The following is a 27122-nucleotide window of genomic DNA, read 5'->3' as shown; positions in this document are numbered from 1 at the left end:
GGAGATTTTCTTTCTGGGCTCTTGTTTCTGAAGGATGAGGTGGGTTTAGGGGGATTTAACCCTCCATAAGTCCCTGACTCTTCCAGGGGGTTGTCTCCCAGCAAGGAGGAATTGTGACTCTTTGACCCATTTTATTTCAGCTTCAGCTCCAGAGGAGAAAAGGAAAACAAACAAACAAAAAAAAGAGGAAGAAAACATTGAGGGGAATTTGGAAACTGATCCAGGGGATGCCCCACATAGGGAGACTCTGCCCCATGTGCTCCTGCAGCCCTGGAGTGTGTGCACAGAGCTGCAGGTGCAGGGTGGAGGGGTCTAAATTAGCAACACTGAAGTTTTTATTTAAACTTCAAAGGCTTACACAGAGACCAAAGCAGTGTGTTGTTGCTCTGTGGTCAGTTTATACCAAAAAAAAAACCCACAAAAAACCCACAAAAGGCACAGAATTTGCTCTTGCATTGAAAAGACCACCCGGGAGCGTTTGCCACTGCATCCTGTGACCAACCTCCCCTTGCCCACGGATGGTGGATCATCAGCAAAGCTGTTTGGGCACATGCACATGATCTCACAAAAAACGTGCAACTAGCAAAAGTATACTTTTTTTCTCCCGTTGTTCTTGAAACCCACAAAGTTTGTCATCATTACAGGAATCCCTGTTGGAGATAAAGGAGGTGTCCGGGATCCTGGAGCTACTCAACAGAGCCAAATACATCCCAACACCTCTGCAGCTTTGAAGTTCCCATTTCTGGACAAGTGACTATCAATTACCAAAGAAACATGAAGAGATTGCTTCTCAAAATGCAACTATCATGGAGCTACCACAGAGCTATCACAGAATGTGCTGAGTTGGATCTCACTGCTTGAGACCAACTGATATTTTCTGTACTTAATGCAACTTTCTTTTTCTAATTCTGGAAGATACTTTGCACATGTTTGCAAAGGCTCCTCTCAACCACCTGGTACACACACACACAAGACAGGAAATGAGGGTGGTTGGGCAGGGGAATTTTAATTTTAATAAAAGTGAATTTTTAATAGCCTGAGCCCAAGACACCAGCAGCACCACAACATACACTTCAAAAATAAAGGAGACCTAATTCTTCGCAGAGACAGTGATCAGACACTGGAATAGGCTGCCCAGGTGGATTCACTGTCCCTGGAGGTATTTAAGAAGAGACTGGACGTAGCACTCAGTGCCATGGTCGAGTGGGCATGGTAGTGTTAGGTCAAAGGCTGGACTTGACGATCTCAGAGGTCTTTTCCAGCCTGGTTGATTCTGTGACTTTTTCCACGACTTTTAAGCCTTGCTCTTGTGCTCAGTGATCGGATTGGGTCATGACTAATAAGATGAGGTCACCATTTCTAGGTCATATATATATATACACACAGTATTTATGGAGAACTGGGTCTGGCAGAGCAGGAATGGTCTCCCGAGTTAGTTAATGTCCCTGGGAACCAAGCCCCTGGAATCTGTTCCCGCTCCCGGATCTCCCTCCGGCGGCGGCGGGCGCGGCCGGCAGGGGGCGCCGTGAGCCGGCCCCGCCCCGCCCCGCCCCGCCCCGGCGCGCGCTGCGCGGTGACGTCACGCCCCTGCTGCCCGCGCCGAGGAGACCCCGCAGCGAGCTGCCAACGCCCGGCCGAGCGTCTGAGGTGAGAGGAGAGGGGGGGGGGAACGGGACCGGGACGGGACCCCCGACCGAGCACCGCGACCGCCGAGCGGCCCCGATCCCCGCCTGCCACCCACTCAGCGACTCCCTGGCCCCGGACGGGGCGCCCGCCGAGCGCCGGAGCCGCCCTCTCAGGCCCCGCGGTGTGTGCGGGGCCTCCCCGGCAGCCGCCCTACCGTGCGGCGGGCTCGTCCCCGGTGGGCGCTGCCGCTGCGGGGCCGGGGGTGCCGGGGCGGCCGCCGCCTCCCCTCCTCTCCTCTCCGCTCCCTTCCCCCGCTCGCTGGCGGCCGGACCCTTGGAGAGGCGCAGGAAGTGCTGCCGCGGCCATGGCTGGGCCCAGCCCCGGCCCTGCCCCGGCCCCGGTGCGGCCCCGGCTGTGGGAGAAGCCCCGAGGGGCTGCCGGCTGCGCTGGGGCGGTGCCGCAGGAGCCCTGAGCCGCGGCGGGGTGCGAGACGCTGAGCTCCAGTTGTGTGTGTGCTGCACACAGCCAGCCGAAGAGTCGGGAGGCGCTTCTGGGCATCTGCGAGGCTGTGGGTTATGTTATCCAGAACCATCCCGCAGCTCTCGGTGCAGCGCCGGGGGTGCCACCGGCTGCAGCCGGGGCAGGAGCCAGCGCTGCTCGCTCCGACCAGCTCGGAGGGTTGTTGTTTGCCATTCTCGGAAATCCTCACAAAAATGTATATATATTGCAGCCGGACGTCACCTTATCTGTGTTCTAATCGCTGTTCTAGCGATCTGGACTTCAGTTGTGTTTTTACCTTCCAGTAGGCAGAACTTGCAGCTGGTGACAGACACTTGTACGACCAGGTAGCTGTGAATATACCAACCAGCACTGGAAACCTGTGCTTAACGAAGGACTGCAGAATGGCCAGGGTTCCTGGTGCCCTACCTGTGTGGGTGCTGTGGCCAGAGGAGCAGGAACAGCTTTGCTCCCCCCTTGGCAGGCAAGCCCTGGCGAGGAGAAGGCCATGATAGATGGTAACTGGGTAGTCAGAAGTGGCTCGGTCTGGTCATCTGTGCTTCTCTCCCAGGGAAGGAGGTGCTGGCTGTCTCTGTTCGAAGTGTTAAAGTGTTAAGTTGCAGTGCCCCAAATGTCCATTTATTTATTTATTTATTTATTTATTTTTGAAGGCACTTAAAACCTGGATCAGGCTCCTCGTATTGCTCGTAGGGGTAACTCAGTAAGGCACTTAGAGCTGCACTTTTTCACTTAGCAAAAGGGTCTTGTGCAAAATCAACTTTAAGTAGAAAGCCTTTATATTTAACTGACTGTACGTTGGGAAGCTATTCTGCTTTGTAGACTCTTCTTGTTAGTGCAGGGTTCTGGCAAAGGCAGTATAGGCAGGTTTTGATTTTGAATTTGAGACGGGTCTTAGACTCATACATAAGACTTCCATCAGTGTATTGCTGACTGTAGAAATAATTCTGTGTTTAAGCTGTTCACCTGTGTGCCTCAGTAACAACGAGGAAAAGGATTTTTAAAATCCTGGCAAGGAATAAAAAAATACCTACTGCAGTGCAAAAAAAAAAAAAACAAACACCACATGTTTGCAGTTTGGTAACATATCCCAGGCAGAAATTTTAATCACTGGATTTGCTTACTTTGAACTTGATTATTCATGACCTGCAAGGGATGATCTGAATTCATTACACACCCTGCTTTGGGGTTGGTTGTTTGCCTCAATTTGATGGCCAGGGCTGGGGAGTTTGTGATGTTTTCACTGTTTGATAGAAAAGCTCTGGAAGGTCTAGAGTGTCAAGTACCTAAAATGGAAACTGTGGGTCTTCTGCTGTAAGAACAGTAAACAGAAATGGAGCCCCTGTGGAACTCCCAGGGATTTCCCTGATGAGAACTATGGTGATGATTTGAGCTTCTAGAGCAGGAGGCAGTCAAGAGGAATTGTAGGGGGGCATGGTTATTTTCACCCTTGAAGCTCTGTTCCTGAGGAAAGAATGACACTTTTTCTTTTCTTTTCTTTTTTTTTTTTTTTTTAGAAGATGAAGGTGTCAAATTGAATGAAAGTGAAATTGGTTTCTGGTACTCCAGGTAGCAAGAAGCTCTTGTAGGTGAAAACACCCTATTCTTATTGTCTTAATATATGACAAATAAAACAACTTATTGAGCAGATAAGCTTTTAGGCAGAGTTTTTAAAGAAATCTAAAGTGTCTTAGACTCCTGCAGCCTGTCACCATTTAATTAAGTGGCTTCCTCTAAGCCCTACACTTCACACTTATTATTAACTTGTATGGTTTCACACTGTACAAGCTAAGGGTATCCATCAGGAAGGATTGCCACTAGGAATGGTAGGTGAAGAAAGCCCTTTCACCAGAGTTTTTCCAAGGGCTAAAGCCTGGCACAAGGTTTTCCCTCCTTGAGGATGTCTGGCTGCCCCAAGGTAGGGTTCAGCTGCCTTTTGCAGCCCTTGGTGTCCATGTCAATGCCTAAGGTAAGTGACAGGAATGGCATTAAGACAGTGTATTCCCAGCTTCTGGTGGGGGATCCTTTAGGTTGTTTTTGGGTAGTTTGTTTACCTGGCCCTGGGTGTGCAGAAAACTGAAAACAGTGAGTGCAAGAAGCAGAGTTTGTGGTGGTGGTGGTGCGTAATTAATCTTTGGAGATCGAGAGAGCGACTGTCCTAAAGGGTTGTAAAGCTTCAAAATGCTGATTGGCCTGTTTTCAATAGAGCAGCTGTCCTTTCCTTGAGATGTGTTGACTTTTCTTCTGAACAAGTGACATTTTATAAAGAGAAAACAAAGAGTTTGTTTTGCAAAAGCTTTTAAAAGCTGCTGTTCTATTTTAAGCTTTTGTGCTGCTAATTCACCCTGTTACTTTAGAATGTTGTGGTGTAATTCCTACCAAGAGAGTTGGACCGTGCATGGTGGACCCGTGCACTGTTCTCTTGTCTCATGGAAAACCAAACCAAAACCTTTCTAAATAAAGGAACACAAGGGGCTTCTTTGGGGCCTTTGCCTGGAGAGGGTGTGCAGGTAGCAGCTCATCCCTGTGAAGTTGTCCGTGCCTGTGGTCAGACTGTGTGGGATCAGCTGTGTTTTCCAGCACAGACCAAATCTGGCAGGGGAAGGTGAAGGTTTTCACCAAGCTAAGGCGGTGTTAGAGCAAATCTTAAACTGCTGTGGGGTGGGGAGCTGCCCGGGGGCAGCCAGAGGGTTTTGCTGTCACGTGTGGTACCAGACTCCCAGCAGCAGCTGAGGCTGCCAGAATTGTTTTGCTTTTTGTATCAGGCTGGTTTGAATTGCTCAGCTCTTCTCCAGTTGAAGGTTGCTGTGCTGTGTTTCTGGCCAGTGACGAGTGTTCTGTTTCGGGGAAATAATGACAAAAAGGCTCCTGCAGCTTTGGATGCGACTCAGGGAGGCCTCTGCCACTCCGTGGGCTGTGGGCACCAGGCAGCTGTGGCTGGGGAACAGCTAAAGGCAGAGGGGCTGCTGTGGGGCCTGGATGTGACAGCAGCTGTGTGTTTGAGCACTTCTCTTGAGCTCAGGGGTACTTTTGGGTTTAGTGCATGTATTGCTGAGCTAAAGGCTTGGCTCCTTGGAAGCACCCTCTTCTTTCAGGTCCTGGAGTGGGAGCTGTTACTTCTTCTGAGCATTTTGTTTATTTGCTGACTGCTGAGGAGCTGCCAGTTGCCCAGCAGGCTCTTGGTCCCGCAGCCTCGGCCCTGCAGGGCTGGTTTTGGGCTGGTGAAGGGAGGTGGTTCCAGCTGCTCTGGTTCCTTCTGCTGGTCAGGTGAGTGCAGGGCAGCTCCCCTGCTGCAGTCCTGGTGTTAGTGAGCCTTCCAGCTACTTTGCTAGTTTTAAGAGGAAACTCCAGGATAGCTCAGTATCTGGAAAAAGTTATTTTTGCAGTGCTTTTTAGCAAAGCTTTATTTCTTTAAACGTCAGACAGCACTTTGGTACCCAGCCTGAGCTCTCCTCCCTCAGCACAGCACATTCTCTGGGCTCCTCCTGGCTGTGTGCATAGAGCACCTGCAGCTCTCCTGTTCCCTGAGCAGGATCTCCTGCAGTGATTTTCAGGCAGGGTGCTTCCCATGGTGCAAAAACATGCCTCAAAATAGAGGAACTTCTACCACTGTTAGATGCAGTTGGCCATGGGAATGTGGAGAGAACTGTCAGGGCCATGTGGGCCTTGATTTGGTTCTGTGTCCAAACAGGAGTGTAGGTGCAGCTTGTATTTTTAAATATTATCAGTATGCAACTCAGCTAATGAAGATAGGGTTTTTTTAAGTAGTAGTAAAATACTGAACAGAACTTTGTTACATGGTTGAGGAAAATGGCTTCCTTTAGAGTATGAAAAGTGAAGAGTAATGATGTAAGATAAAAATGCTTTTGACAGAAAAGACATTAATGTGAGCCCACACACTTCCCAGCACTTAATCTGGGGCAGGTTTTTCCAGTGCTGGGGGCTGCTTTTGACAGTGTAACTTTAACCAGAGTGATAATGGGGAAGTTGTCACTTTTGTGTGTTTTCTGTGGAGTTGGTGATCAGGTGAAGGTGGTTGGTTGGGGCTGTGAAGCGGGACAGTGGGCGATGCCCCTGGTAAAGCAGGTGTAGGCACAGCTGGAACTGGTGTGGCAGAGCCTGCTGAGTCACACACACTCTATCTGGCTGGTCAGCTTTCTGGTTTTGAATTTAGGACTAAATGAGATTACATGGTTTTCCCCTTCTTTTTCTTGAAGTTGTTAAACTTGAAATGTGTGTTATGGTGCTGCTGGTGTCTTGGGCTCAGACTATTAAAATTCCCCTGCCCAACCACCCTCACTTCCTGTCTTGTGTGTGTGTGTACCAGGTGGTTGAGAGGAGCCTTTGCAAAGATGTGCAAAGTATCTTCCAGAATTAGAAAAAGAAAGTTGCATTAAGTACAGAAAATATCAGTTGGTCTCAAGCAGTGAGATCCAACTCAGCACATTCTGTGATAGCTCTGTGGTAGCTCCATGATAGTTGCATTTTGAGAAGCAATCTCTTAATGTTTCTTTGGTAATTGATAGTCACTTGTCCAGAAATGGGAGCTTCAGAGCTGCAGAGGTGTTGGGATATATTTGGCTCTGTTGAGTGGCTCCAGGATCCCGGACACCTCCTTTATCTCCAACAGGGATTCCTGTAATGATGGCAAACTTTGTGGGTTTCAAGACAACAGGAGCTTGTGACCTAAATCACGGTGTTGATCCAGCTCTGTTGGTGATGGTGATCTTGTGGCTCTTTCCACTGCTTGTTTTTGTGGGCCTGCCCACAGATCTCCTGTGCTGGCATCCAACACCAGGTTGAGACTGTGGGACGGAGCCCACCAGTGTGCTCTGCTGCTGTGGGGGTCTTCAGCCCTGAATTGAGACCCACCCACTGCAGATCCAGGTCCTTACCTGAATGCTTGTGTTTGTCTTGGCATGGCTTCTGCTGCAGCTGAGCTTTTGTGGCTGTGTCTCATAATTAGACACACACACAAACCCAACGGCAACACTGCTTTTTGGAGGCAGTTCTCCCTGTGAGGTACGAATTCTGAGACAGAATTTAAAGGCCTGTGTCTGATCTGTTAGTGACAGTTAACAAAACCTCAAAGCAATGCTTAAATTAGGATATCCTTTTCAAGATCCTGAACTGATGGGGTACAAGATGGTTTCTCAGGTCTGTCCCTTCTCCTTGGACTTCACAATTTACGTTTTTCTAAGGGAGTGCAACTCTCGTCCTGGTTTGTAGTTCAACAGCCAGTTTAAGCTCTAAGTAACTAAAGACCCAGGGCTTAAGCTTGGCTTGGAACGAATTTATTTGTTTATAGAGCTGATATGCCTGCAGCAGCCTGAGCTGTGGGCAGGACAGGCAGGTGAGCTTGGGCACCAGGTTTAGAACCTAATATATTCTTTTATGTGCCATTTACCACTTTACTAGCATAGAAGTGGCAGATGTGTTTAGTTGTGGGGTGAGATCTCCATGAAGGAGATGATTTCTAGCAGGCTGGAAGATGGTTGCTGTACATGTGCAGAGGAGAGTTCTGGCAATGGTGATACTGCTCTCAAAAGCAGTTTTGCTTTCTGTGCCAGTAGGTCTTTCTGGAATTCATCTCTTAATCAGAGAGTGGCTTCTGTTTGTGCTTTGCATCACAGGTTTGTGACAGTATTAGTGTACCAGGAAGTCCAAGGTTTTCTCCCTCCTGAGGTGGCAGCTGAGCTCGTGTGATCCCTGGGTTAGTGGTTTGGGATCTCTGCAGAGAACTAGGCAGCAACCTTTGCCCTCTTTGTCATACAGGTGTGCAATACATCTTCCATGTAATGCTGGTAGGTATTTACTGAGGAAAATTGGATTGCTGGGATTGTAGCAGCCGAGGACTTCTCCTGGCTGCCCCTGACTGGAGAGATTTGTTGCTTGGAAAAGCACAGAAAGATTAGTTTGTGGTAGGGCTGGAGGAGGTGGCAGAGGGCAAGGACCTTGAAATGGTGGGGCAAGGGTGCCTTGAAATGGATGTGATTAATCTGGGAACAAATTATCAAGTACAAACAAAGACTTTATTTAGAACTCTGTGGTTTTATAAGATAAGAAGTGAAAGTACTGTGGAAGGGCAAAAATGGTTACTACAGACCATGAGTAAAATCCTGTGACTGTTGTTCCTTTCACTGTGGACTCCCGAGTGCTTTGAGTTAGATGAATAAACTGTTCACTGTAAAATCACATTGGGGGAGGGGGAAATAATCTTAATTTTCAGAAATGGCTTTGTTTATTTTCTTGGAATGCAGGGCAGATGCCCAAACAGGATCTGGAAGCTGCGATGGACTGGTTAGGGTTCAACTTCTGAGCTAGTGGTGTATCCTAAAGAGCACCCCGAAAGGGTTCCTGGCCAGTGGTGCCTTGCAGGGAGCCGAAATGGCAGCACTTTCAGTCGTGCCTGAAAGAGGAAGCGGCGGCGCTGCCGGGGCTCGGCAGGAAGCGAGCACAGGATGTGCACACGGACCTGACAGCGCAGCTTCCTCGGGCTGGGGGAACGGACACAACCTCAAAACGGGCTTCAGTGCCTTTAGAATAAGAGAAATTGTAACAAGCTTGAAGGCTTGTGGTTTCTGCTTCGTGTTGCACCTACAGCAAGAGTGAAGGTGAGATCATGCAGATTCTTATACTGGGTGTAGTAGGGAATGCTGTGTACAAAATTCCACCAAATTTCACTTAATTCTGCAGTCAGCAGTGCACACAGGTACTGGAACAGATTGCAGCTGCTCTAAGTTACAGTTTGCAAACCCAAAGTGCTCCCATTCCACGTGCTTGCCTTTAGAATGGGAAAGTCAGGCTTGCATGGGAGGGGTCAGGTGTGTTTGGGACAGTATTTTGTGCAACTTGTGTTTAATCAGTGGGAACCTGCCAGAGGTACTGTGGATTTTTTCAGCCTTCTGTGATCATTCAGTGTCTTGGTGCTTGCACAGGGCTGTGTGACCCAAGTGCATCACTGCAGAGTTCCCTTTGCCCCAGGAAGGATTACTGACCTCCACAACGTCCTGCTGGAGACTTCAGTTCCCTCTTTGTTGCAACACTCATGTCTCTGTTAACACTTTTTGGGATTAGTCCTAAATGCAGATCAACTGTCTCCCATAAAAGTGTAACTGAGTTTTAAAGCAAAATTCTGTAAAATGGCCTGTGAATTTGACAAAGTTTACATGGCTGTGTAATCCATGGTTTCCAGCATGTCACGTCCCAGTTCTCTATGACATTGTTGAGTTTTGTGAAATCCTTGTTGCTGAACAGCTTGAAATCCAACAGATACTAGAAGTATCATTAGTTAACACATACTTTACTGAAGCACTGAAATTTTTGGTTACAATACAGAGAGGTTTGAGAAATTACTTCAGTGCTCCATTTCTTTTTTTGCAATTTTTATTTATTTTTTTTAAAGAACTCTTTAGAACTTGTTGAACAGAACTAAGTCATATTGACCTGCATTACATTTCCAGTCTTTATCAGCTCTTCTCTCTGGGCTTGGCCAGATGGCTCACAACTATATGGCTCTAAATCCACTCACTGCACTCAGACTGGGACTTCAGCACTTTCCAGTCTGTTTCAATTCCCTCAGATATTTAAAACTACTTCAAGTGTTCTCTAGTTCTGTTGAGTGTTGTATGTGCAGGCTTCCTTTTATTAGGTGACTTCAGGGGGAGAACAAACCCAAAGCCTCTGTAACCTCTTTGTTTCTACCTCCCTTGGCGTTGCACTCTAGGGATGTTTTTCTCTGCTTAATCTCATTTTGGATTAAATTACTTTTAAACCACAAGTCAATAATGCATATATCTTTAAAGCTATTCCTATGGAAGAGTAAGTCCCAGGTGCACTGAAGCTCCCTAGAAACAAGCTTATTTTCAGCTGTGATCTATGGACTTCTTAGAAGTGCAAAACACAAAGTAATTCATCCAGCTAATCTAGAAAACCTGCTAATCCAAGGAAAATAATTATTCAACAACTCCACTTTCCCACTGCTAAGACTTTGGAGACCTATGCTCAAGACTCTAAAGCTGTTTAAAATTTACGCCATCATTTTTCAGTATTTAAAGATAAAACTATATAACCATTAAAAACCAAGGTGAAGGGGGTGTGTGTTTGATTTGTTGATGTGCACCATGCCAGTGCTTCACTTCAGGAGCTCTGTGCCAGGCAGGGATAATGTGAGCTGTGGGCAAGGTGTGTGTGCAGCCAGTGCTGTGTCTTAGCCCCAGTCTCTGACCTGAGCCCTTCCCAGAGAACAGCAGCTTCTCTCCCAGACCTTGGCTGTGTCCAAGGACAGGGAAGAAATGCAGGCTTCTGATGCTTTCTGAGATGCTTTTTGATACTGTGGCTTCATTCTGTTGCTTGCTTGGTGTTCTCTGGAGCAATCAGCTTTAAAGAGGAACACTAAACACTTGTTTTTCTTTTCACAAAGGCCTGTGTGTGACCTTTTCTGGTACAAGTGCATATATAAAATTTGGATTTATAGAGAATCATGGGTTGGTTGTGCTGCAGTGAGCACAGGGAGTGCTTCAGAACCCAGATTTTTCCTCTAGTGTGCTTAATGGGCTCTGGGCAGGTGTCTGAAGCAGATGTGTTACCTGCAAATTACAGGTAAACAAGGAAATGCAAATAATTGGGAAAGAGGGCAGAAAGAAGAGGGAGGTAGAGCAGCAAGGAAGGATTACAGGATGGAGGAGTTGTGGGCTGCCCAGAGGGAAGGGCAGGGTGGAAAGGGAGCTTCTCTGAAGAGGTGGATGTTCAGTGCTGTTACCTGACTTCATATTGCTTGTATGTAAACAGCTGAGCTGATCTGAACACTGAAAATGCCTTTTGAAATGGAAATGATTGCTTTGTCCTTCTGAGTAAATATGTGTTTGCTTCAGTGTCAAATCTCAGAGCTTTTTGTTGTATTAATGAAGGGCCTATTGGTAGGTCTGTGCTGTGCATCCTGCTGAATGCCTGCTGTGAACCTGAGATCTGCATAAATCAACAGATTCTATTATTTTGATATTGAAATAGGGCACTAAGTGGAGGACTGGTGGCAGTGCCTGATGCTTATACAAGTCAGTCATTGTCTCTGTGCTTGCTGAAAGAGGATACATAGATAAGGATGGCAGTGAGTGCCTGATGTACCAGGTGCTGGCTGGTGGCCTGCTCTGAGAAAGAGTCTTTGCTGCCATTTCCTAAAACTGCTTGTGGATCTGTCCAGGGCTTGTGGGAATGATGGTGACAAGTATTCCCCTACAAGTACCGTTTTTAGGAACTTTTGAGGATTTTTGTTTAAGGGAGGTGGCTTTGTTGAAGTCTTTGAGCATCCCTGCAGCATCTGAAGAAGAGCTGGGGATGGTATGTTTGTTTTGAGTCCATAGCGATTTCCTTTGCTTTGCAGGCATGACAAGCTCATGTGCAGTATCAAGTCATATTAACACCTTGAGATCAGCTCCGTTGATTAGAGCATGGTGCTAATAATGCCAAGGTCATGGGTTTGGGCTGTTCACTTAAAAGTTGGACTTGGTGATCCATGTGGGATTCCAACTCAGAGCATTTTGTCCTTTGTGATGTCACTGGCTGTGACCAGAGCCTCAAAAACCTGGAATCGATTTCTGCTTCTTGCACACCACTGTAAGGAGTGAATTCACTGGGAAGTGTCCAAGTGCACAGTTCAGGAGGGATCAATTTGGGTTTTTTAGTGCAGTTACCCAGACAGAGAGCCACAGCAGCACCCTCAGAGGAGGGGGAATCTGCTGCTTTAAACACCCCCTTGGCCCCCCTCAGGATTTTACAGAGACTTTGCAGCAAGTCTCTGTCACTGTAAATAAAAGTACTTCTGATAATACAGAAATGCTGAAAGTCAGGGGGAGCTTTGCCACTAATTTGTTGGGGTCAAAATTTCACACTTGTATGTGAAGAAATGGCCAGAAGCCTGGTGTTCTTCTAATTAAAGTAATATATTAATGAAGGGCAGCTGTATTGACACTGGAGGGAGCCAGCTAATGTTTGGATGGAGGTATTGATGGCATATATTGATTTAGTTCATGTGCTGAAGTCTCTGCTGGGATAGTGTTGGAGCAGTTGGGTACATCAGGATTTTGTGATGTCTGGAGAGTAATTCCCTTGGGATCTGGATGCCCTGCTGAGCTCTCATTGCTGGTAGCACTTCAAAGTGGGGATAAAGGGATGTGTTAAGTAGCAGCTTTAACCAAAAGGTTGTAAAACTGTGCTTAGGCCTTAAAGCTGAGGGAAGGAGAAATTAATCATATTTATTTCTGTCTGTACTTGTTTATTTTTATCCATAAAGTAGTTTCGAAGCACATGTTGCTGTGCTTCCTGCTGAGCTGCTCTCCAGAGGGAGCTCTCTGGGAGGCAGATGTGTTCCTGAGCAGAGTTTGCACTTCCAGCTTTCAGAATATCTGGGACTGGATGCTTCCATGCATTAAAAACAGAACCTGGAAAAGCCTCAAGACTGGTTTTGCCCATTTCTAGGTAACTAGGCAAAATTTTTTTCATTTGTGACCATGAGCAGCTTCCTGTTGTGTGTGTGATGGAGAGAAAGGATCTAAAAGCTCATTTAAAAATGTCTTGTTTTCATATCCCAGATGTGCTGTTAGTGGTTTGGGCTCCTTGATGACGGCTCTCCAGTGAGTGTGGGAAACATGTAAATATATGTATCTCTTTTTTTTTTTCTTCCAGGTTCTCTTTGGAGTTGATATTCTAGTAGATTTCAGCTATGCAGACGATCAAGTGTGTAGTCGTGGGTGATGGTGCTGTTGGTAAAACCTGTCTCTTAATTTCTTATACAACAAATAAATTCCCATCGGAATATGTCCCAACGGTAAGTGTGAGAACAGTTCTTTGGTCGTGGTGGGGCAGGGCAGCAGGAATTCCCTTCTGAACCAACCTTTGTGGTGGGCATGCCCTGATCCCTGTTCTTCCAGCCTGCTTTCCTCTTGGACACTGACTGATAGAGCAGGGAAAAGTGACAGTCAGTCCATGCTGCTGCCTTCCAGAGCAGTGCTGGGGGGCCTTTCCTCTATCTGCTCAGTTCTTGCTGCTTGACTGCTCTGCAAATCTGCCTTCTCTTTGGGGGTTGATGCTGTGGGGGAGTTTAGCAGTGCAAACAGCTCCAGGTCAGGAGTGCCTGGGCTCCAGCTTGTGCTCTCGGCTCCTGCTGCATCTTTGTTTTTAGGGAAAGGAGTTTCATGTTGCTAAAATAGCCAGTGACTACAGTTAACATTTTCTGAGGCTCCTTTTTCCTTTGCAAAGATCCGGAAGTGTGGTGAACTATGGAGTGTGACTTGAATGTGTTTGGATTTAGACTGTGCAGTCCATCCATCTGTACTTCCAAACCTTTGCAGGCTTTGTGTGTAGTCCTTGACTATTTTTAAGTAACCTTTTGAGCTTCACAGGCTCAGTTTTCTGAAATACTGATTCCCTTGACTTATCTAAAGATCAAGTTGGGAGGAGTTTTGCTGCCTGTGAGGCATATGCACAGTCTCTCTGTTAGAAAAGTGCTTTTCTCCTTAGTCATATGCAAGATCAGTGTACTGCCACTGAGCTGGGTCAGGTTTCAGTGAGGTTGCTGCAGGAGACTTGGACAGCTGGATGCTGTTTTACTAGTTTTCTCTGTTATGGGCCTGAAAAGTCCATCCCATGTGGTGCTATGAAAAATTCATCACTAAAAATCCTTCTCACTCAACTAAAACTACAACATAAAGCAACTCAAAAGACCAGATAACTCATCTGAAAGACCAGATAATCTCCTTTGAGATGCCAAGATAACTGTCTGAAAGCTCTTCTGGAATAGTTCTTTACAGAACTGTCCTCTCCTTGTGAAAAAGAGGTTGAAGTGGATGTCATTGCCTCTTTTTGTAAGCTATCCAAAGCCTTTCAGCTTGTGAAATACGAGGTTTGTCTTGTGTAGGACAGGCTCCCACAGAACAAAAATGTTTGTCTTTAGCTGTAGATCAGGAGCTAAAGATGAAAGGGCTCTCAAACCTCAGGGTAATAAGGCTGGATACAGTGGCCACTGTTGGGAACGTGCTGGTTGTGCTGTGAGTGCAGAGATCAGTCTCTCTCATGGGCTCTGTTATGGACTGCTGAAGTGGCATTTGAAACGTGTTTTTTGTCATTCTCAAGTTTTTGATTGTCATTGTCAAGTATCCTGCTGTGATGCTTCTAGGGCAGCCACATCCTGTGCTGAACCTGTGGGAGGCTGCTTGTCCTATTTAAGTTATTCTTTATGGTCAAGACAAAATGCAGGCGGTCAGTGAGTTCAGCAATGAGTGTTTCTATACTTATCCCTTCAGGGAAATGACCCTCTATTATGTTGAAAAATGTTATAATCTTAAAACGTGTGTTTTGAAGGCTTGGGAGTTTGTGTGCTGCCCTGCACTGGCTGTAAATCTCTGCTGACAAGGAATAGGAAAAAACCTACTCAAAAGTGAGTTGCCAGTAAGGTGTGTTCGAGGTGTCCTAAGGATTCCTTATAGTGCTTTTTAAATCTGCCCCAGTTTTCTGGAATAATATTTACCCCTGAACTTCATGGCTTGAGGAACTTGCTGTTCTGGAGATACCAGAGGCCTGTTCCTAATTCTGTGAATGGCCTGGAGGTGTATTTCAGACACTGGAAACTGATATGTAACCTCTGATATTCCAGCTAATCTAATGGTTTCTAGTGGTAAATGGACAGAGAAATAGATACTGCTGTGCTTTTGCAGCAGTGTGGTCAAAGCATGGAGAGTGAACACATCAGTTCAGAGCAACAGATCAGTTCTGTTCACTTGACTCTGTGTTTTGCAAACCTTTCTCTCTGTGGCAGATATTTCCCAGTGGGAAAGCCTGAAAGTGTTCCCTGGAGCTGGACACTTCCTTGGCTGTTCAGTAAGGCAAACCCAGTGCAGCGTGTGAGGGGTTGGGCTGTGGGTAATGGGGATGAGTGGTGAATTCTCTTGCAGTGCTTTAAAATCTTGAATGCTAAGCCAAAGCAGTGTGAGAGGTGGATTTCTACTTCTGGCTGATGTCCTGTGGATATGCAGTGGCCACAGTTGCTTTCTCAGTCACTGTGATTTGTGAGAAGTTGGAAAAATTAGGGTAGTGTCAGGTCTTGCTTTAACCAGGGCAGTCAAGTGGGAAGGAGACATCTGAACTCTGGGAAGTTGAGCTTTGAAGTGCTGTCTCACTGCTCTTACCTCAGTTTTTGGTGTTTTTTTTAAGGACCTAAACTTTTGCTATAGCCCTGTTAATAGATGCATGTGACTGCTTATTTTCCATGTCCCTCCCTTCTCACTCCCATGAAAAGCTTTTGAGGTGGCTGCTGACCTCTCTCGTGTTGGGGGTGTATTTCAGAGTGGGAGCTGCTCAGGCTGCAGTTCTGTGTGGAGGCAGAACTCGCCCATCCTCATTTGGAGGAGTCCCTGTGCAGTGATGTGCAGGGGTTTGGTTTTTCTGCAGTGGGAAAGATCTTTTGCCAGAGGTAGTTTCTGCAGTACTGTCTGTCGTGGTCCTGAAGGTAACACAGTTATTGGAATGAAGGATACTGACCTCAGACAGTGCACTGCTGAGCGGGTGGGTGTTGGAGGTGAGTGTTTGGGTAGGCCCTGGTGCTCAGTTGTGTTGTAAACAAGTTACTGGGTGGTGCCGGCTTTGATCTGTGCAGCGGGTCTGCCCTGGGGGACAGCACTGTTGTACCAGGTGCTGTGCAGAGAGTAGGACTTTGTCTCTGGAGCCAGACTCTCCCTTTAGATTGGGAGTGAATTTGACACAGGCTGATTTTTTTGACCAGTCCTTCAGAGACTGAGGATAAATCCCTGTTGAAAAGATGGACTTTATTATGTTCAGAGAGGATTTCCTGCGGAGGATTTGGGTGCTGTGAGATGCAGCCCCATTGCTGTTACCCTTGAAGGGCAGGGCTGACATTCCTTGTTCTGTCCTTGTGGGGCTGTGACTACTGTGTCACACCAAGGGTGAAGGTGGGGATTTCTGTGGCAGTGTGGGAAACCTCTTTGTGGTAACAGGTAAGCACTGCTGTAGGTGTTTTGCTCAGTGGTTTTACCATGTGTACCTCGTGTGCCTTTGCTTTAGTACCTCATGGAAGCAGCTGGAGTATCCCTGTTCCAAATGGAATTGTTCTGTTACTGGCCTTAGTGGTCATAGCACTGTAAGCCTGATGGTTCTCTTGTCCTGTGCAGGTACCTCTTGTGCTCTGACAAAGTGAGTGGGATGATAGTTTGAGAGATGGCTTATTCACATCCTCTTAAATGTGTATTTCTTTTCTTGCCAGGTTTTTGATAACTATGCTGTAACAGTGATGATTGGAGGAGAGCCTTACACCCTGGGCCTCTTTGATACTGCAGGTGAGAAAACGAGTGCTTGTGTCATTGTACCTGCCCAAAATTTACCTGAGGTGATGTGCAACATGAAGACATACAGTTAGGGGTTTTTTTTGTTGAGGTTTTTTTTAATGGAAGGGGAAAAAATCTCTCTTGATTCTTCATTCCTGACCTTTTGAGAGTTGCTAAAGTGAGTTTATTAAAAAAGAACCAAAAACGCAACAATAAAAAACTCAAAAGCAAAATAAGAAAACCTTTCACTTCTTTTAGAGCTGTTCTGTGACACCAGATGACAGCTTTCAGACTGTTACCTCTTATCTAGGTGATACATGAAAGATAAAGGTTTCCATGTTTTTAAATGAAATTAAAGGAGAAATTTGTGTTGAATAAAATGTGGATTGTATGTGGGTTTTGTTTAGTAAATAGCCAATTTTTTAACCAAACGTCAAGACAGAATTACTAACATTAGAATGTCTTAAATGTGCCTATGTTTCTGCATCCTTAACGTGGATGAAATCAGGGTGTGGATTTCCTAAGCCCTTTCACTATGTGCTTTTTAGAATTAAAAATCTGCTGGCCTCTTGTTTAAGCTCTGTGTTTCAGTTTCTGGCTGGAGAAACATGCAGTGATTAAACAACTACATCCTGCTTTGAGTGTGTGAAAAGTTAGCAAGAAAGGGTAGAAACTGGTTCAGTTGCAGGGTACCCAGTCCCCACCACACAGTAATACCAAAGTGGTGTGGCAGCAGCTGGTGTTGCAAACTCTTCTTCAGAAGAGTCCTTCTAGGGACCTTAGTTCATAAGCTATCACCTAAAATTGTCCTGATAGAATTTAATCTGTTTCCAGCTGTGTTCTTAAATGCATTGTTAGTGTCTAATTTGATTAAGGAAACAGTCTTAGGTTTCCAGTTAAACCCTGTGGCTGTTAAGGAAGCTTTCCTGTCCCACCATCCAGGAGCCACTGTGACAGTCACACCCCACCACCTGAGCTGGGACTCTGCAGGGGAAGCCCCTTTGCAGCAGCAGCTCCAGTGACCTGATGGGGCCTTGCTGGACTCCCTACACACCCCACACTTACACAGTCAGACAGGGTTTCCTTACTGGCTCAGCCTCAGGTTCCCCATAGATGTCTCAGAAGTCCAGATCTTTAAAATAATTTAATCATGGTGCAAAACAAAAGTAACAGCTCAAGCTAGTGCCTCTGAGGAGGGACCCTGAACAAAGCAAACCCTGGGCTTTTATATCCCTTACAACCTGTGTGCAAAAGTCTGGGGCCTTCCAGCTGAGTCCTTGGCTCCTACTGTGTCTCTGAATGTCTGGTCACCTGTCTGCTTTACTTAGCTCTTTGTGTTCTCCTCCCAAAATGTGACCTATGTCCCTATTATTGCAGGCTCCCCTAGTTCATGGATCAAGAGTTAGGTGGAGAAGAGAGGTTCCTTCCTGACACGTGTGGGCCCGTTGTAGGGGCCTGCAGCATTGTGTGGTCCCTGTGTTGGGTTTTTTTTCCCCTCCTTCAAACAGCAGGTTTTTTTGCAGGGTAATGAAATTTGATGGCATAATCCTTGTATGGAATGGACTAGGTGCAGAGGACCTCATCTATAACCCGATCCATGTTCTGCAACTTTTCTTCATAATTGAGGAAAGTGTTATGCAGTCTGAGGGTGTTTGATCTAAAAATGTGTTGGAGACTTCCCACCTCGCCTGTGACTTTCAGCAGCTCACTGTTACATAGCAACTGAATGAATTCTGGATTTGAAAACTGGCATCTCCAAATGTTTGGGTTCAGGGTATGCTTGGTTCTTTGCTTAAGAGTTAGGATTAGTCATAGGAATGTTATTGTGCTGGAACATGCATTCTAACCCGCTGTAAAGGGCAGTATTTTATTGTCTGTATCTAATGCTGTGTTCATTTTCTCCTCTGTAGGTCAGGAAGACTATGATAGATTACGACCCCTCAGCTATCCACAGACAGATGTATTTCTGGTCTGTTTTTCAGTGGTGTCTCCTTCTTCATTTGAAAATGTGAAAGAAAAGGTCGGTTGAACTTTGCCTGAAAAAGCCTCTGAAGCGTCAGGTGGTTATCACGGGTGGTTAATAACAAATGCTGTGTCTTCCCTGTCTTTAGTGGGTACCTGAAATTACTCACCACTGTCCAAAGACTCCTTTCCTGCTTGTTGGGACCCAGATTGATCTAAGAGATGATCCCTCCACAATTGAGAAGCTTGCCAAGAACAAGCAGAAGCCCATCACCCCAGAGACAGCTGAGAAGCTGGCCCGGGACCTGAAGGCCGTCAAATACGTGGAATGCTCTGCCCTTACGCAGGTGAGGGTTGGGCTTTGACCATTTCTGCTTGCTTTTTTCTTTTTTCAGTTCCAGGGAAAACCAGCTCCAAGTGGATGTGAAAGGGTATAAGTTCTGTTTCTGCTGTTGACACTGTAGCTTTCTCTTTGTCTCTTTGTTCTAAGGCACGGGGAGTTGGCAGTGGTACAAAGAAAATCAGCCTGTGAGGATTAGGCCTAGTGTAGAGGAGTGATGGAGGAGAATGTGCTTGCTGTGTTTGCTTCTGTCTGGAGAAGAATAACTATTGAAAGCTTAGAAGGTGTGTTACAGACAATAATTGGGTTAGGGCACAGTGTGCAGCTCACTACTGAAGAGAGCAGGCAAAGGGGAAAAAAAAAACCTCTGAGACAAGTTAATTCTGGTACCTGTAAGACTGAAAGCCTTCGTGGTCTAGAGCTGCTTTGTCTTCCTATGCAGCTGGTGGTGAGCTGTTTCCTGTGCCTGCCTTCAGATGGAAGTTCTGTTGAAACAGAAAAGAAAAATGAAATAGTTCTTAAGACATAAACCCGAAGTGTGAACTAACTTGTGAACGTGAGTCTAAAGGCAACTAAAGTAGCTGATTTGAGGCCAGGAAACCTGATTATCCTTTCCCTTTAAATTAGGAATGCTAGGGTAGGAGCCATTTTCTGGCTAGTTGGCCTTTTACCTTGACTTTGGATACCCTGGGAGCTGAATCTGGTGTGCCTACACTTGGAGAATTGACTGCCACCCTTTAACAACTCCCTTAATGCTACTCTGTAAAGAATTTGTCACTGCCTGATGTGCACGGAGCCAGGGGTGCACAGTATCAAGCCCCTCACTCCAGTGATGTTGTGCATTCATTTCCTTGAGCACAAAACTTTATTGCAGAACTTGTCAAAGCCTGAAGTTTTATTTATCTTACCCCTTTTGCCCAGATTGCATGTTGGCTCTTCCATTTGGATCCGGAGGCTTTTTTTTTTTTTGTAACAAAGCTTTGCCTGAGTGTTTGCTGCAAATGAAGCAGCTGTGCTGGAGCTGTGCAGGACAGTGGCACTGGAGGTGGTGTGGCAAGGCATGCTGTGGTTCATCCTGGGAATCCCTGATCTAAAGGGGGTTTTGGCTGTGCTTCCTTACCACCCACAGGCAAGCTGAGGGTTATTTGTGCTTGAGCTGTAGTTCTCTTAGATCTGTTCAGCCCCAAAATACTGTTTTAGATGGTGTCTGACACATCCTGAATGCTGCTGTTAACTAGGCTGTAGAAGCTGATAGTTGGATAAATACCTGCCAGGGCCATTGTCCTGTATTGCTCACTGAGACCCTTTCCCCTGTAGCTTTAGACTTGCCTTGTATAGTCTGCTCAGATTGCATGGAAACACTTAGAATTACCAGAGCAAGAGCTGATATGATAAAAAAATGTCAGTGTTTATCCATTTTTTCTGTTTCCAGATAGACTAATCTGTCTCTGTTGCAGTGAAATGCCTTATGCACTTGGAAGCTCAGCCTGAATTTCTTCCAGAGCACTAATGCTTGTATACCCATTGATGGTTTTAGGAGTCAGGAGTGACCTGGGAGGAGGGTTCAGAAGCCTTCTCACCTGGAGGACTAGTTGGTTTGCATCTGCTCCATTCTTCTTCCTTTTTTTTTGTGGTTGACTCCCCTCACAAAATACTTTTTCCCAGGCTCTGTCAGCAGTATCTGGCAAACAGCAGCGTAGCTGATCTGTGAAGGTGGTGTGGAGCTCCTGCAGTGATCTCACTGGCAGTTTGCTGAACACAGAAGCCAGCTGCTTTCCTGGCCAGGAGGATTGTTTTCCTCCCTGCAAGGCAATGCAGCAGTAGCTGGTTTCAGCTGAAGTGAGACTCAACTGGATATTTAGTCTCTCTTTACCTTGGCTGCTGTCTGCATGGTTCACCTCAGCAGTCCAGGGTGGTTTTTTCCTTCCCAACTAATTTACAGGTGACTGACACCACAGTAGCAAGTGATCATAGAATCATGGAGCTAGCATGTTTTTGTACCAGGTCAGTCATGAGAGGCTGAGTTTGTGAGTCTTTTCTGTACAGACAGAATATCTTGTCCCTGAGTTTGCACGTGTGCTGTACTGGGGAGCTGATTTTATCCCCCTTTCCTCAGGTTGTGGAACCCCTTTTTGTGATGAAGGCATTTTCAGTGTCTGTCTCCAACCTTTCTCTACCAAATAGTGCCCAGTGCCACTGTGAGGAGTGGATAATAAGGCTTTGCTGTTAGGAAAGGGTGACTGACAAACAGATTGCAGCTGCAGTGATTGTTGCTTCTGTTAAGCTGAAGAGTTAAATGTCTGAGTGGACTTTCTAAAGCCCAGTGCTAGTACCTAACACCAGGGAGAGTGCTGAATTCAGTTCTTTTTCCCCCCTGGGTGCTGGGTTGACAGTTTTGACACAACTTTATAAAGTGTGCCCATGAATGGAGGGAGTAAAGGAAGCCTGATCTCAGCTTTTCCCAGTGCAGCACAGGAGCCATGACTTTAGCTGGAGTATGGGCCTGTGTGCCTGTGGTATTGAGCACAGTTCCCTTCGTGTTGTTACTCTTGGTCATCCAGGCTTTTAACTCTGGTCCTATTTTCACAATGGTTTTGTTCCTATCTCCTTTTCCTCCTCTTCATATTTTTGCTGGGTCCTTCAAAACAAATCCCAAATTCTGGGCTCCTGAACAAATTCATCCCGTGCAGTAGGAAAAAGAAGTCCCTGAGTAGGAGAATTAAGGAAGGTTGTTTTCTTGATTCTTGCCTTGCCTGGATTCTTAATCTGTCTAACAGTGCAGTATTGAGTTTATGCTACAGCCTTATTCTTGCAGAGAAAGGAAATCTAATTAGTACACAGACTTCAGAGGCGTTATTTATCTGAAGTCTTCAGCTCTTTTGTCAGCCTTGGTTGCAACTCATTTTAAAAAAAGAAAAAGTTGCTGGGGAGGCTGTACAGGATGTACACTGTAGTTTCCTTAAACAAGATTATACATACAACTATAATCTTGTATGTAATGTGATGGCCTTAAATGCTTCCAGATGGAACTGCCTTAGAGCTCTCCTGTATATGTGCTTCAGTAAAACAAGATTAAAGTCTTTCTAAAAGGGATATATCCAGTATAACCTGCGAGGGAGAAACCAGTTACATCTGAACGATCTTAAAGAGAAGAAAGTCTAAATTTTGCACAGACTGCAGTTGTTCACAGGATTTAATTGAAGCTTTTCTGTTTGCCTTTAGCTGTCATAAGGCAGTTCTCAATGAATTTATGAGGGTTGCACTCACGACAGTAGATTTAGGCGAGTCCAGTTAGCCTAAACTGAGCCAGGTTTTACCTGTGCTGTGGTGTGGAACTTGGCAGGGCTGTGTGGGAGCAGTAACACCCTGCAGAGTTCCTGTTGTGCTTACAGCAAACGCATGCTCTGTGCTCTGGTGTCACCCCTGCAGAGTCCTGCAGCCCTGTCACTGCTTGTCTGGTGCTGGATCCCAGCTGTTCCAGTCCTAATGCTGTTTCTGTCTTCCCGTGGTTATACTCGCTTTGGAGACTAAACTGAATAACTGAAATGCATTATTTCCATGCTGGCTCCAGGTGTCAGAGTAGCACTGGTAAGGTGTTGCATCACCTCTAAAGGCTGGGAGTTACTGACTGCCAGTGACGATGGCTTACCAGGGACGTCCTGCTTCCATCCCAGGTTGTGTGTTCCCAGCCATCTCGAGACCTTCAGTTATTCAGGGGCTGAATTCACAAAGCAGGAGTTGTTTGGAACCTTTGCTCTGGACCAGCTGCCACTGGGGGAGTTGGGAGCAGTAGTCCATGCATCCGAGGTGCTCACTTATCCACAGGGGGTGATTACAAAAGGTTTAGCTGATCTTTTGGGTCCCTGTGGTGGGGCAAGCTGCTCTCCACTCCATTTACTCCCCTGTAAACTCCCTCAGTGTAAGTACAGCAGTGGAGTGGAAACTACCACCCCTTGTGTGGCTCCCACCCCCATGTTATTGCTGTGTTCGTGCCTCTGCCCTTCTGAGTGTTTTGTCTGACCTTGTCTGTCTAATGTCCTGTCTGTCTCTGTCATTGACTTTTGGGTCATCTAAATGAGATTTCGTCCTGGGATCTACTTTGTTTTTTCACAAAGTAAATCTGTTTACTGCCTCTGTGAATTCAGCCTGCTCTATCCTGAATGCTCTTTGTATCTGCTTGTTTTTCTCTAATCCTCTAACCTGGCTGCTGTTTTTTCTCCTCCCCTCTGTCTTGTAGAGAGGTCTGAAGAATGTGTTTGATGAGGCTATCCTAGCTGCCCTCGAGCCTCCGGAAACTCAGCCCAAAAGGAAGTGCTGTATATTCTAAACTTTCTTCTTCCCCTCTTGCTGCTGCTTCCTCTGTCCCACTACTGTAGAAACGTGGTTAAAAATGAATCAAACCACCTTGATTGAAAGCTGTTGTGCCTGCTTACCATCTTAGAGCAACCTCTGTATTAGCCCTTGGACTGAAAAACAGTACTTGAGATCTTTAGTAAAAACGTTGTGACTGTGGAACACGAACTGGACTCGCTTAACTCCCTGCTGCTTGGGTTGCCAGATGTGACTAGCTTTATAATTCAGGCTGTTGGGGGAAAGGATTTGGTTACCATTGTTATTTAAAGAAAGATCAAAAGAATAAGAGATGATGTTTGATCTTCCTGAATCCAACTGGAAGAAACAAATGCGTTGTGTTTTCAATTTCTACTTGTGAACTTGTAAACTGTATTTGCATGACAAAAGTACCTGAACCAGTGATCTGCAAGTGATGCTGTAACGTGAAGGGTTTTCTGGTTCTCCTGTGTGCAGTGAGATGTTTTTCTGTTGCTGTTGCTTTGGCTGTCTGTGCTATAGTGGAGTATTTGTCAGTCCTTGGGGGGAAGGAAATATCAATGTACTTGCGACTGCTTTATGAACTGTTAAAATTCTTGCTTTCACTAACATGGTAGAGCTCTTCATTTCAATAATAGATCCTTAAAGCCTGTTACTGTAAGATGTAAAGCTGCTGCTTACTATCGTGCTTCTGATTTTTATTGTTTTAAGGAGAAAACATCGATTGTAGCTTGTCTTTAAATTTTGAAATTAAAAATTGCAGTTGTTTGTATAAATGACTGATGAAGCTTTATTCGAATTGCATCTCCTGGCTCCAGTTTAATCCTTAATGCAGTGTATGGTACCTCTGTGTACTCCTCCCAGCTCAACTTCTCTGCTGCCATGGCAGCTTCTGGGCTCTGCCTGGCTGCTTCTAACCCTGGGATGTTTAGGGCTGGGTGCCCAACGAGAGGGTGTACTGGACCAGGTTATCATTGCATGCTTGCCTTGTCTCTCCTCCCCTGACACACGGCTGGGGTGTCTGCTGTGCCAGGCGTGCTCCAGGTAGAGCTCTTCCATCTGAATGCAGCACTTCCTGCTTTGTCATTAGCATGTGAAATGTGTGAGTAGCCAGTTAATCATAAAAATTGCCTTAAGGAAACGACTTTGGTGCGTGTGTTTTGCTTCCTGTGAAGTACACTGGTCTGCTCTCAGAGGATTTGTGTTCCTGCTCCCAAAAGGAGGTGCCGGGCACAGCAAACGCAGCTCGGATGGAGCCTCTGAGAGCTGTGGATGGCAAACCTCCATCTGTCTCTAGAGGGGTGTGGCTGCCACTTGGCTTTCTGGGGGTGTTTTTGTTTTGTGTGAAAGCTCAAAAATGAGACTGCCCCTTTTCTCTCTCTTTGCCCCTTTTCAGAAAGGCCTAAAGAATGTATTTGACGAGGCGATATTGGCTGCCCTGGAGCCCCCGGAGCCGAAGAAGACCCGCAGGTGTGTGCTGCTATGAACGTCCCTCCACTGCCCCTTCTGCAAAGCTGGTGTTTGATGTCACATTAAAAGCAATGTTTAAATCAAACTAAAGATACAAATTCTAAAATTTGTTTTTTTGCAATAATGACAAATGCCCTGCACTCCCATCTCCCCCACACAATCCCTGTGTGAGATGAGAATGTTAGTGTTTATTCCCCAGTGCCCCCTCAATTCAGTTAAACTAGTTAATTTCGAGTAACTATGTATTATCAGAAAACACTGATCAGTACTAGTTTTTTATTTTGTTTATTGTTTCTAATTTTTTTTTTTTGTTTAACATCAAGGCATGCTCAATGACTTTTTCTGTAACAGACTAATTTTAGGCTGTTTTACTGAAGCCTTGCCCCTTAAGCCAGTCTGGCAAGACTTAGTTCTGGTTTCAATACCTTGTAGGGCTGTTCTGCAGTCAGTCAGCAGCCTGGGTGTGAGCAGACTTTAGTCAGGAAAGCAAAATGTCCCAAGCTGGTGCTTCTCTAAGAAGGAGTGCAGAAAATGCATCTCCTCTGAAGTTGCCTTGTATCTTTTTCCGCTGGCTTTTTACTGTGCAGGTCATAAATTTCTACCCCATCCTCTAAATTATGAAGCCTTAGGAATAGGAGAACCATTTTCTCTGGATGCACCATCAGACTTGAAACTAACTTGCCAGTGTCTCACTTAATTGTTGCCATCATAAGCTTTTGGCTCGTGATGAAGAAATAACTGCACCTTTGGAAGCATGCCTAGCTCCATCAGTCAGCTTTTAACAAACCCATCTTCTGCCAATCCTTAACTGTTAGAGAAATGCTTACCATGATCTGCACATACACTGCTGCTTGGACACCCTGAGGGGGGCCCAGGGTCTGCAGCCATGGCCTTTGGAGCTGGCTCTGATGGTGCATCTCCTGCTGGATGGCTTGGCATCCTTCAGGGAGGGGTGGAAAGACAGACCTGTGTCAGTGGGAAGGAACTGCAGGGAGGGGCTTCTGGTGTTTAGTGTGGCACCATACCGGGACCAGTTCATGGAACCCCTTCTCCTGCAACCTGAACCTGTAAGGTGGACTCCAGCCCCTGAGGATCATGTGCAGGGTCTGTGTGCAGACCAACTGCAGTGTCGTAACGATTTTACCAAATATGTGTTTTGGCCTGCAAATTCAAAGTTTTTTAAGACTTAGTGAATCTTCTCCATCTTCCAAAATTCCGATTTCTCGTAGACTCATTAGTGTTGAACCAATGCTTTTTCATGTCTAAGTTCTTTGTATATGCATTCTTTTCAGATGTATTAAACATAAAGTATCTTCACAAGCCTGCCTGAGGGTAGTTATTTCCTTTACCTTTCTCTTCTGAGTGTGAAGGACTTGTAAATAATGGCTTTTATCCCCTGTGAGCCCCACTCTCCTTCTTGTGAACTGGCTTGGGTCTTTCCTTAATGTTTAATCTTGCTTCTGGCCTCAGTCCTGTCAAGATTGCTCTAATCTTTGATGTAACATCTTTGCTGTCAGGTCTAGTTCTGAAGAGAGGGCTGGGTAGCTCTTAGTGAAAGGAATACTCAGTGTGCGTGCTCCCAAAATAGTAAAAGTTGGCTTTTGGGCCTTATTGGGCTCCTGCTTCTCTTCTGTCAAGAAGTTCCCTGTTGTTCCCTGCTCATGGGCAGATAGCAAAAACCCTGAAGGAACAAATGACATCATACCTACCCTGAAACCCTGTTACACCTTTCTGTTAACGCTCCAAAGGAACAGTGACATTTTACACTGTTGATAAATAACTTGTATTAGTTATTAAAAGACATTCCAAAGAGCCTCATTAAAGGTCACTTTTATTTTAAGAAGCTGATTTGAGGGTGCTGTAATCCCAAAGCTTAGTGTAAAATGTGTGCTAGTGATTAGTGCTGCTGTTTAACTTCGCAGTTCAGTTTTTAGTTGCTGTTTTCTCCGTGGGGAGGCTTGGCTGGAGCCCTGGGGCTCCTGGTGAAGGTTCTGCTGGTACTTGTTGGTGACAGTTTGGTGGCTTGTCTGTGTACTTACAGCAGGCTGTAACAGGCTTCTACCCCTTTAACAGCTAATCCAGTGAGCTGAAATATGGAAATCGAGGACTATCAGCTAAATAGGGAAGTAGTTAATGTGGAGAAAAGTCCTGCCTCTTGTAGGGGACGTACTTGCATCTGAAATCCAAGCTATGAGGCTGGACTCCAAGGTTGATTACTGCTGGGAAGAGTGTTCCAGGGAAGCAATTGCTTTCCTGAGTCAGGAGATAACTTTAAGCACAACTTTTGCTCACTCCCTCCCTTGCTGAATTAGTTAAAATGTGGAAGTTTCCCACTGTGAAACTGTGGGAAGTTGCTGATTCAGCAAATCCTGCTATTTCAGTAGCTTCTGGTGCAGGCATGGACTCTGCATGGCTGCTGTAACTCAGACTGGTGCTAAGATTGTACTAAACTGGTGGCTGTTTTTTCTTTCCAAGCTTTCCTGTGCTGTGCCATCAGGAACATGTTGGAGTCATGAGCTTTTTCTTGCTCTCCTTTGCCTGTTTCCCTG

The 27122-nt window shown here is 45.9% G+C and overlaps 1 protein-coding gene across 2 annotated transcripts; it reads left to right on the top strand.

Annotated features, from left to right (window-relative positions):
* The first annotated feature begins 1555 nt into the window (after positions 1-1555).
* On the top strand, positions 1556-25893 carry CDC42 (cell division cycle 42). 2 transcript variants are annotated; one of them, XM_051786352.1, is made up of 6 exons: positions 1556-1647; positions 12823-12964; positions 16412-16484; positions 18383-18492; positions 18584-18781; positions 24500-25893. In XM_051786352.1, exons 2-6 carry the CDS (start codon positions 12860-12862, stop codon positions 24587-24589), a joined length of 576 nt encoding a protein of 191 aa, XP_051642312.1. In that variant the 5' UTR covers positions 1556-1647; positions 12823-12859; the 3' UTR covers positions 24590-25893. The 2 variants fall into 2 exon arrangements, with proteins under 2 accessions (XP_051642312.1, XP_051642313.1); XM_051786353.1 differs by lacking the exon at positions 24500-25893 and adding an exon at positions 23012-23879 and having other exon boundaries at positions 1616-1647.
* Positions 25894-27122: the final 1229 nt, after the last annotated feature.

This window comes from Manacus candei, unplaced genomic scaffold (genome assembly GCF_025592945.1).
Source record: "Manacus candei isolate 608988 ecotype Guabito, Panama unplaced genomic scaffold, ASM2559294v1 h1tg000022l, whole genome shotgun sequence".
Classification (NCBI taxonomy): Eukaryota; Metazoa; Chordata; class Aves; order Passeriformes; family Pipridae; genus Manacus; species Manacus candei.
This window is presented reverse-complemented; position numbering and strand designations above follow the sequence as displayed.